Source organism: Hipposideros armiger, unplaced genomic scaffold, assembly GCF_001890085.2.
Source record: "Hipposideros armiger isolate ML-2016 unplaced genomic scaffold, ASM189008v1 scaffold_291, whole genome shotgun sequence".
Taxonomy (NCBI): Eukaryota; Metazoa; Chordata; class Mammalia; order Chiroptera; family Hipposideridae; genus Hipposideros; species Hipposideros armiger.
Genome location: NW_017731641.1, coordinates 1,726,516 through 1,737,431, shown reverse-complemented (window position 1 = coordinate 1,737,431; position 10,916 = coordinate 1,726,516). Strand labels below are relative to the sequence as shown.

Sequence of the window (10,916 nt, the reverse complement as noted above, 5' to 3'; positions counted from 1 at the left end):
CGACTCACGGCAGCCCAGCTCCAGGTTGAGCTGTTGTTCAGTATCTTAGCTGTAGAGGGCAGTGTCACTGGCCCTCATATGTGGGATCCGAATCGGGGCCCTCTGGAGTCCCAAGCCAGTTCTTAACCATCGCGCCACTTGGCCGGCCCAGTATTTTGTAGTTTTCAGCTTACACGGCCTATGCATATTTTGTTAAATTTATATCTGAATACAGTGGGTGCCAAAAAAATGTATACACATTTTAAGGAAAATAAACTATTAAAATTGTAATACTCAATATATACCGATCACAAAAGCTGAATCAAGTCACATTTGACTTCTGCAATTACAAGAGGTGATCAAAGTTGTTAACATCAGCATCCAGACACTTCTGATTATAGCAAACTACTGCTTGAGCAACGTTGACCAAAGTGTCCTCTTGGGTTTTTTTGTTTTTTTTTAGCTGAGCCATCCTGCTACCTGTTGGCAGCTCAGCAGCTGCTCAGCTCGGGCCGGGGACTTGAACCGCTGTTGCTCAGAGCTCAAACTCTTGAGCGAGCTCTTAACCAACTGAGCCACTCAGCCAGCCCCAAAGTGTCCTCTTGTATACATTTTTTGACATCCCAGGTATTTCTTTTTTTAGCCATTGGAAATGATACTCCATTTTTAGTTTTGATGTTTAAGTGTTCATTGCTAGTGTAGAAGTACAATAGATTTTTGTATGTTGATATATTCTATGACCTTGCTGAACTCACTAATTACTTTTGAGTGTTTTTGTAGATTTCAAATTTTCTACATGGAGCATCATGTCATCTGCAAATAGTGACGTTTTATAGTATTTCTTCCTTTCTGATCTTTATGCCTCTTCTTTTTCTTCCCTTACTGCACTGACTGGAATGTCCAGCACTACATTGAATAAGGTGTTCCCAATCTTAAAGGGAAATCATCCAGTCTCTTTTCATTAAGAGTAATGTTATCTGTAGGGTTTTTTTTTTTGAAGTTAAGTAAAGTCTCCTCTTTCTTTTTTTCTGAGTTTAACATGAATAATTGTTGAATTTTGCTAAATGGTTTTTTTTTGGTACAAACTAGTGTGATATTTTTTTTATCCTGCTAATATGATGGATTACATTGATTTTAAAATATTGAGCCAAGTTTGCACCCACAGAATAAACCTCATGATCATAATGTATGATTGTTTTTACATATTACTGAATTCTATTTGATAATATTTTTTCAGGATTTTTTAGGTCCATTTTCACAAGAGATAGTGGTATGTAGTTTCTTTTCTTTCTTTTGCTTTTTGTACTGTCTTTGTCTGGTTTTGGTATCAGAGTAACATTAGGTTCTTAAAATGAGAAGCATTCCCTCTGCTTCTCTTTTCTGGAAGAGATTCTGTAGAATTGGTGTTAATTTTTCTATAAACATTTGGTACACTTTTCCAGTGAAATCATCATGACCTGGAGATTTATTTTTGGGGAATTTTTAGATTATAAAGTCAATATCCTTAATAGTTATAAAGCTATTTAAATTATCCATGTCATAATGAGCAAGTTGTGGTAGTTTGATTTTTCAAGGAATTGGTTCATTTAACTAAGTTGTCCAATTTATGTGTGTAGAGTTTTTTGTTTTATTCCCTTAGCATCTTTTTGATATTTTCATGGTCTCTAATGACATTCCATTTCATTTAGATATGGGTAGTTTGTATCTTCGTTCTTTGTCAGTCTTGCTAGAGGTTTGTCCGTTTTCATGACCTTTTCAAAGAGCCAGTTCTTCGTTTTATTGATTTTTCTCTATTTTTTTGTTTTCAGTTTTGATTTCTGCTTTTATCTTTTTTAATCATCTCTTTTCATTTTTATTAGTTTCAAGTGTACAAAACAATGTAATAGTTATACATCTCACCCCTCACAAAATGATAACCCCCCTCCCCCAATCTGTTGTCCCTCTGACATTGTATATATCTATTAAAATTCCATTGGCTCTATTCCCTATACTATACTCCATATCCCGTGACATATATATATTTAATAAAGTTAAATATATAGTTAAATTATAGTTGACATACAATGTTATTCAGCTTCAGCTTCAGGTGTACACTGCAGTCGTTAAGCATCTACACCATCCATGAAGTGATCTCCCTAACAAGACATGTGTCCATCTGACACCCTACAAAATATTTGCAGCACTATTGATTATATTCTCCAAACTGTTTTTTCATATCCTGTGGCAATGTTGTAGTTACCAATTCTGCTTTTATCTTTATTACTTACTTTCTTCTGCTTACTTTGGGTTTATTTTGCATTACATTTTCTAGGTTCTTGAGGATGGAACTTAAATGATTTGAACCTTTTTTAAAAACTCACATTTTCGAAAATTTGCATTTACTGCTATAAATTTCCCTCTCGGCACTGTATTAGCTGTTTTCCACAAATTTTGATATGTTGTATTTTCCTTATTCAGTTCAATGTATTTTTTATTTCCCTTGATACTTCTTTGACCTATGGATTATTTAGAAATATGTTCTTTAATTTCCATGTATTGGGATATTTTCCTGTTATCTTTCTGTTACTGATTTCTAGTTTGATTCCATTGTGTTTGGTGAACACAATCTATATGATATTTATTTATTTATTTATTTAGGATTTTTATGAGTTTATTTGAGCCAAATTGATGACAATTGCCAGGAAGCAAAATCTCAGTTGAGAAAATTGAGAAATTTTCAATTCCATTGAGAGAAAATGCTCTGGAGAATGGCAGCTTTGCAGCTTATTTTATACATGAGAATAAGAGGAGGAGATATAAGGAGGGTTACTTGAAATCATTGGTGGTAGATTAAGGGGCAGGAGAAAGGAAAGCAGGAAATCTCTGGAAATGGATAAGAAGTAAAACAGAGAGACTCATACTTCTTTTACATTGGTGGGTACAGAACAGTTAATAATTAACATTTATAGCACATAGAGATGGTATGTGGGGAACAAGATAATGAGGGGTTCTGTGCTCTCGTGCTCTAGTGCCATGGTTGTGCCCTGAGGGGCCTGGAAAAGGAGATTGCTTTGACATTTCAGAGGTCTGTTATCTTAGATGAAAAAAAACAGTAGGCACGTTACTTAAAGACTGGCCTAGGTCAAGGAAGCTACAGGCCTAATACGTGACTCCCCGCCATGACCCCTTTTTAGTCAGGAATTTTTATGTTCAGACCATCCTATGTGGTAACTTTCAGTCTCTGAGTTTGTAAGGCCCATCATACAGTCCTTCCCTGAGCTTGTCAGGTTTAGTATGTGGCCCCTTTTTCATCCACAATTATCCTTTTGGTCATAAATCAATCAGAAAGATGCACTAATGACCAACCTCTTGGTTGGATAATGTGGTCCCATGGTGCTAGTGAGGCTCATTTCCAGAAAGTCTTAGTGTTGTTTGTCTTGCTGAAATGGTGGACCACTGGGGATGGGGCAAGACCGTAACACTAGATGAAAGTCAAGGCCAAATTTTTCTCAAAAGGGAAAGACAGGTAAATGGGAGGCAGTCAACTTATAGGCCTTCATTAAGAGAATAAATACTCTGAATCATTTCTAACCTGCAAACTATCATGGTTCAAGTTTTGGTTTCTGTCTTACTTTTCTGTATTTTGCAACTAGCATAACATTTACTTACTGATTGAGGACACAACCATGCACCTCTTTGGTTTTCACAAAATGACCATGAGAAGGGTTTCCATTTACTGGTATTGTTTTTTGTTGTTGTTGCTACTACTAATTATTATTATTATTATTATTATTATTATTATTATTATTATTATTATTATTTTAATGCGGCCCATCTACTTCCCATTGGAAGCACTCAAGTATCATTCATTATTAATCTCATTCCTGCTAGTTGTGCAATTAGGAACTGTAACTCTAAGATTTAGTCGGGGCCAAGGCTGTAAGAACACAATGGTGTAAATTACAATTACCATAAAAAAATTTCCAGAGGCCAGGAGGACAGTAAGTGTTTCATAAGTAAATCTTCTGTTCCTCAGCAGCAGTTATCAAGGGCCATATTTTTCATAGCCACTTTAGCTTCCATCTGAAGCTGAACATAGTTAGTAGTCCTTGTTGGGTTCTAGCGTTATACATAAAATTCCTTTCTCAAGATCCCTTTTCAATTTCTTTATTGTTAAGTATGCTTATGGCCCATGATATGGTCTATCTTATATTTTCTATGGGCACTTGAAAAGAATGTATAAACTGTTGTTAGGTAGGGTATTGTATAAATGTCAATTAGATCTTTTGGTTTACAGTGTTTGAGTTCTGTATCTTTGCTAATTTTCTGTCTAGTTGTTTGCATTTCTTGTTCATTGCTGCTGTAACATATTACCACAAACTGAGTGGCTTAAAACAACACAAAATTATTATCTTACACTTCTGTAAGTCAGAAGACTGACATGTCTCAGTGGGTTGAGATCAAAGTATTGGCTGGCCTTGGTCCTTTCTGGAGGCATTTCCTTGCCTTTCCCAGCTCCTATGGGTTGCCCACATCTCTTGGCTGATAGTCCCCTTTCTCTAACTTCAAAGCCAGCGATGGAGGTGAAAACACTCTGAAGAATAGACCACTAGTGCAAAATGAGAGGGACTGTTATAGTACTTCCACCTGCCCTTCTGTGCTGAGGTGATCCAATAACATTGTGTATGTGAAAAAAATTTAAGCATTATGACCTCTATATATTTATACAGCAAATAAATTTTTAAAAGGAGCCATTTTAGGGGCCGGCTGAGTGGCTCAGTTGGTTAAGAGTTGGCTTGGGAGCATGAGCTCTGAGCAGCATGGCCGCTGGTTTGGTTCCCACATGGGCCAGTGACACTGCACCTTCTACAGCTAAGATTGTGAACAACAGCTCTATCTGGAGCTGTGCTGCTGAGTGGCCAGCAACGGCGTAGGCTGCAGTCCCTGCTGCAGTGAGCTGCCGTGAGCTACCGTGAGTGGCTGTGAGCGGCCGTCCAATGGCCGGCGACTGATCTGCCTCAGCCGGGAAGAGTGCAATGATCATAATACCAACATGGGCTGATGAAGCAATGTCCTCCACAACCAGACTGAAGAACAAAAGGACAGCAACTTGTCTGTTCCCCTTCCCTGAATTCCCCAACGCTGTTCCCCTCCCCCAATTCCCCAATAAAATCTTAAAAAAAAAAATGGAGCCATTTTATTTTTATAATTATGTTAAGAGTAAATTAAAAACTCTCAAGAGCCAAAGAAAGGGTGGGTTTTGGACACCATGGTAAGTACAAGGGGATAGGATTTCTACAGGGATGGAAAGGTGGGGAGTCAGAGAGAAGGACCCTCAATATTGTTTAAGCTAATGAAAGGCTACTGCCTACTTTGTATTCCTTCTTGTGGTCTTTGCCCTGAGGACCCCCTCACTTTGATGAATATAGAATGGTTTAAAAATGCACCCACTTTAATGTGTGGAGTGAGTATCTCAGGCTGATCCTGCAACTGGCTGACAGAAAAAGAAGTGTGTCCGGAGTCTAGATTCTTTAACCATGTGGCATTTATTTAAAAAGAAGAGAGTGTTGGGAGATGTGTTTTGGGAACAGGGAAGACAGAGGACAGAGAAGTATGGGCCATTGCGTGGATGGGAGAGGGAAGATATGTGAGCAACTTGTCTGACACTCAGGCAGAGGACATGCGATTGACTAGTTGTTGACTGGAAAAGAAACTAAATATAAATTAAGCCCAGTAGGTTGATGGAGGATTTTTGCTGCCTTGGTCAGAACTGGTAGCAAGGCTTCTAGATCTTGTTGCAGAAAGATTGATTCCGACAGCATATAATTTGCATCCTGGTTCCATGGGAGAAGAGGCTCATAGATGGGCACATATTCTCACACCCCTGAACCATGAATTGGAGTTTTCCACCTGAAAGAAGCAAGGACAGACTGGAGTGAGCAGCAGGCGTCATCCTCCATCCTAAGCCTCATCTCATGGTCCCCAGCATCCCCATGCAGGCACGGCTAAGACCTCCAGTTTATATATTCTTCCTTCCCATCCCTTTCCATCTGCCTCGTCTGGGCATTTCCCCCCATCAGTTGCCCACTCCCTCTAATGAGGGACCAGATAAACCACAAGGGAATTCAGGCAGCATGGTTCATTATTTGGGGGATGAGGAGTGAGTGGAACGGTAGAGAGGTATGGGAATATACTCAGGTCTGGAAACCTGTGAACACAGACTGATAGACAGCTGTTTATTCATGTATTCAGTATTTAAATGCCTCCCTGCCATGTACTGGACCTGGTGCTAAGTGCTAGGAATATATAGCCATGAATAAGCGAGACACAGTCCAGAGCTTACAGTCATGTCTCAATGGCTCAAGGGGCAATTCATGTTTCTCAATAAGAAGAGACAGCCAGTCTCCCTTCTTCCTTTTAAGACCTCGTAGGCCTGCTGGGAAGGGGCTCTACCTCTCCATCAATAGCTGGAATTCTACTCTTCATTCTTGGAAGGATAAAGGTAAGTTCTCCTGAATCGCCAAGTTCCTGGGAACCGCAGCTTGATTCCTGCTCAGGCCCCTGCCCCCCACCACACCTCCCCATCAGTACTCGGTCGATGTATTCTCTGGCAAAGATTGCCTCATGAAGTCCCCACATACCTTCAAAGATCTTTTTTAACATGCACTGCTGGGACTTCTGAGTGGCACAGACTCCCTCTCCACGGAGACATTTCCCTTGATCGTTCAAATAAGAGCATGTGTGGCAATTTAATGCCGGGTCTGAAAATTTAATAAAGGCTGATGAAATTCCCTTGTGGGTCGTGTGTAGTCTTGAGTCACACATCTGGGGAGGGATGATGGGCCACAAGTAGCCTAGGTTTAACACATTTAATGTATTGGTTCTTGTTGGGGATCTAAGTGCCCTGTGTCTGATAGAGCAAGTTCTTTCTCCTGGACCAGAGGAAATTCCTTCATTCTTACTGCTTCATCTATGATCTTCACTGCTGATGAATCCCAACTCTATCTCTCTAATACTGACTTTTACTCCAATTCATATCCCCATGGACATCCTGGACATTTATAATGAGATGCCCTTCTGCCATGTGTAACTCAATAGGAGCAAAGAACTTATTATGTGACTGGCTCCCTTTTGTACTCCTCGCCATATTCTCACCCACAAGCACCAACGCTTAGAATAAAATTTGACACATTAATAAGCTTTGTTAAAATGCGCTAATGTTGCAAACCCCATAAAGCGTCTGTATCATTCTCAATTTTCAAATTGACCTTCAATAAGGTCACAAAGGGCCTTTCACAAAAGGGCATTCTTTTTGAAATGCTTCCATATTGCCTCTTTTACGATCTCCACTGCCAATCCCCTAGTTAAGGAAGCATAAGAAGTGGAAAGCCACTGCTTCATTTATGATCTTCACTGCTGATGAATCCCAATTATATATAAATGAAGAAGTGGCTTTGGAGTCAGACCTAAGTTTGAATCCAAGGTTTGCTACTTTCTAGCCATGTGATGTTAGCCTCACTTCTCTCATCTGAAAATTTGAAAGACTGCTACTTATGCAATGGGGTGAAATATGAAGTATTTATGTCTGATAGGAACTTGAGGCATCAAACCGTGTATCTTGTTTTCCTTCCTCAAACAACCCCTTTTTAGGAAGAGCCAAATAATTACAGTTGTCCTGGGAACTTAACTCTGGATCTAATAAAGTGTCTTCATGTTTTACTTTCTATGTTCAAACAAACAACAAAGAGCCACCAGCTCCAGAGCTAGGTATGTCTTTACAGAGTTTGCAAAGCATTCTAACATAGTTTAAGTAACAGATTTAGCATGAAGCTCATGAAGGTTAGTCTTCCAGGAGCCTCTTTCCTGGGGGAGCTGTGGGCATTTGTATCCATAATTCCACACGTAGAATAAAGCTGGAGGGACACCTGGTATTTTGTATTTGTGTTATTTTTCTTAAAGAGGGCCTTCCAAATTGTTTAGCCTTCAGGGCCCCACAAAACCTTGCTCCTGCCTCCTGGTATTATTGTAAAGAGAGTTGTGGGGAGAGCTGTTTGTTTGTGAACTATTCTTTCTTCTACACTTTTTCCTTAAAATTGGGTGTTTTGATGTGTTGCTACTTCCCACCGGAAATTAAGGACTGGCACCCATCCAAAGGTGGCTCACCTGTGCTTGAAGGTGGACTGCCTGAAGGCTGTTCAACCAATGGCTTTTCACCTGAGACCTGTTCACCTGAAGGCTGTTCACCTGAAGGCTGTTCAACCAATGGCTTTCCACCTGAGACCTGTTCACCTGAAGGCTGTTCAACCGATGGCTTTTCACCTGAGACCTGTTCACCTGCAGGCTGTTCACTGGAAGGCTGTTCAACCAGTGGCTTTTCACCTGAGACCTGTTCACCTGCAGGCTGTTCACCTGAAGGCTGTTCACCGGAAGGCTGTTCACTGGAAGGCTGTTCACTGGAAGGCTGTTCACCTGAAGGCTGTTCAATGGATGGCTGTTCACCTGAAGGCTTTTCACCTGAAGGCTGTTCACCTGAAGGTTGTTCACCGGAAGTGTGCTCACCTGCAGTGTGCTCACCTGAAGCATGTTCACCTTCAGCATGCTCACTCGCAGCAGCATGCTCACCCAAATTGGGATCGCCTGAAGCGTCTCCACTGGAACCATGCTCACCTGAAGCACCTCCAACTGAAGCGGGCTCATTTAAAGTGTTCTTGCCTGAAGAAGCCTTATATATAGCCTCACTGTCTGACGGGTTTGCAAGTGAAAAGTACTCACCTAGAAGTTTCTGAACTGAAGCTTGATGATCTATAGAGTCAGGAGGTTCATCAGGCTGACCTGATGCTCCTGGGATGGAGAAGGAACAGAAGAGAGATTGTCAAGATGAGAGAAAGCGTTTCCGGGTAAAGACTACTTTCCTGTGGAGTAAGGCTAATGGTGTGGGATTCCTAGGTTTTCTGTGGGCTTAGATCAGGCACATGAAGATATTATATATGTTGCAGGAAATCAGCTAATTACCCAAGAGACCATGAAGGACAGAGGTGTTAATGAAACACACAGAGACCACCTCTGGGATTAAAGGGAAGAATTTTAAGACCCACAATATTCAAAAGTACACAGGGGGCCCATTTTCCCAGGCACCAGAAGCACCTGGAGGGAAATTAATGTGCCTCCCCAACAAAGCCAGCATCAGGAAATCAACATATCATCACTCATGTAACTAGAAATACACCACCAGCCCTCCCTCCAGTTCCTTCCTCTGTGAGTGAAAAGCAAGAAGACTAGAGATTATAAGAGGGAGAGAGAAAGCAACCTGTTTCAATAGCTGGGTAATGGTAGCTGAAATTAAGGGTGGAAGATTTTTACCTTTGGACAGTATAAATTTTAAACTAGAAATGACAAATATCTAAGGAACACAAAAATTATCAGAAGGGATTAAGACATCTTTATTTGGCAATTTCAAGTTCTTTCCCATACTCAATCCCCAATCCATGTGGGTTGGGGACTCAAAGAAAAGTTGCTATCAACTTTTAAGATATAAAATTCTTTGCTAAGCCGGCTGAGTGGCTCAGTTGGTTAAGAGCTCACTCAAGAGTGTAAGCTCTGAGCAACAGGATCACCGGTTCAATTCACGGCCCAAGCTGAGCTGCTGCTGAGCTGCCAACAGGTGGCAGGATGGCTCAGCTAAAAAAAAAATTCTTTGTTTATATATCTCTGATTTGAGATTCCTTGTGACATAACATTTACACCCACTTCATGAAGTTGTCATGAGTATTCGATAAGATAAACTGTGAAGTGCCTAGTCCATTGCTTAAGAGTTCAATTAATTTTAGTTTCTCTACTCCCCACCTCACATTGGAAATTACAAAACTCTTAGCTGGGCATTCTCTTCTGGCCAGTCTCTTCTACCAGTAATCCATCTTATCAATAACTGTCAGATAAATATTCCTTAAGTATAAATTTCTTTCAGTGTAACACCAGAGAATTTGATTATTATGGTTTGATTCGACTGAGTAAACTAGAGTAAGGTGAGTAAACTAGAACTGAGTTATTAATCCTAGCCAAAAGCCAAGAGGAATTGCAAGATCTTTGAGGCAGAGGTAGTGTAAGGCCCCACAGTACTCTAGCTCTGTAAAAGTTATACATATACGAATATGTATATATGTGCATGCGAAGTCTGACAGTTAAGTTTGCGAACTCATCCTAGAAAAAGTGCTATATACCTCATTGCTGAATATCACTATAGTCACCTTCGAAGTACTCCCCTTGGGAAGCTATGCACTGATGCCAGCACTTACTCCACCCTTCAAAGCAATTTTGGAACTCTTTTTCTGGAACGGCCATCAGAGCTGTCATCATATTACCCTTGATGTAATGAATGTCATCAAAATGTCTTCCTTTCAATATTTCCTTTATCTTTGGGTAAAGAAGTCGTTGGGGGCCAGATCAAGTGAATAGGGAGGGTGTTCCAATACAGTCATTTGTTTCCTGGCTACAGACTCCCTCACAGACAGTGCCGTGTGAGCTGGTGCATTGTTGTGATACAAGAGCCATGAATTGTTGGCAAAAAGTTCAGGTCATCTAACTTTTCCATGCAGCCTTTTCAGCACTTCCAATAGTAAGCTTGGTTAACTGTTTGTCCAGTTGGTACAAGTTAATAATGAATAATCCCTCTGATATCAAAAAAGTTTAGCAACATCGTTTTGACTCTTGATTTGGACTGATGGAACTTTTTTGGTCATGGAGAATTGCCTGACTTCCATTGTGCACTTTGACGTTTTGTTTCAGGGTCATATTGGTAAACTCATGTTTCATCACCAGTGATAATATGGCCCAAAACAGCATCTTGCCTCTCCAAAAGGTCTTGGCAAACTTAGACTCTCCTTTGCTTTTGTTCATCGGTGATCTCCTTCGGGACCATTTTTGCACACACCTTTCTCATGCCAAGATTTTTTTTTTTTTTT

The 10,916-nt window shown here is 40.3% G+C and overlaps 1 protein-coding gene across 1 annotated transcript in view; it reads right to left on the bottom strand.

Moving 5' to 3' along the window:
• Positions 1-5,743: 5,743 nt before the first annotated feature.
• Positions 5,744-10,916, bottom strand: part of ACRV1 (acrosomal vesicle protein 1) — a 12,107-nt gene continuing 6,934 nt past the window's right edge. The window contains exons 2-6 of the mRNA XM_019658868.1: positions 8,731-8,799; positions 8,353-8,547; positions 8,122-8,202; positions 6,600-6,719; positions 5,744-5,868 (exon numbers count right to left, since the gene is read on the bottom strand). Coding sequence (XP_019514413.1) covers positions 5,744-5,868; positions 6,600-6,719; positions 8,122-8,202; positions 8,353-8,547; positions 8,731-8,799 — 590 coding nt within the window. The remainder of the gene's footprint in view (positions 5,869-6,599; positions 6,720-8,121; positions 8,203-8,352; positions 8,548-8,730; positions 8,800-10,916) is intronic.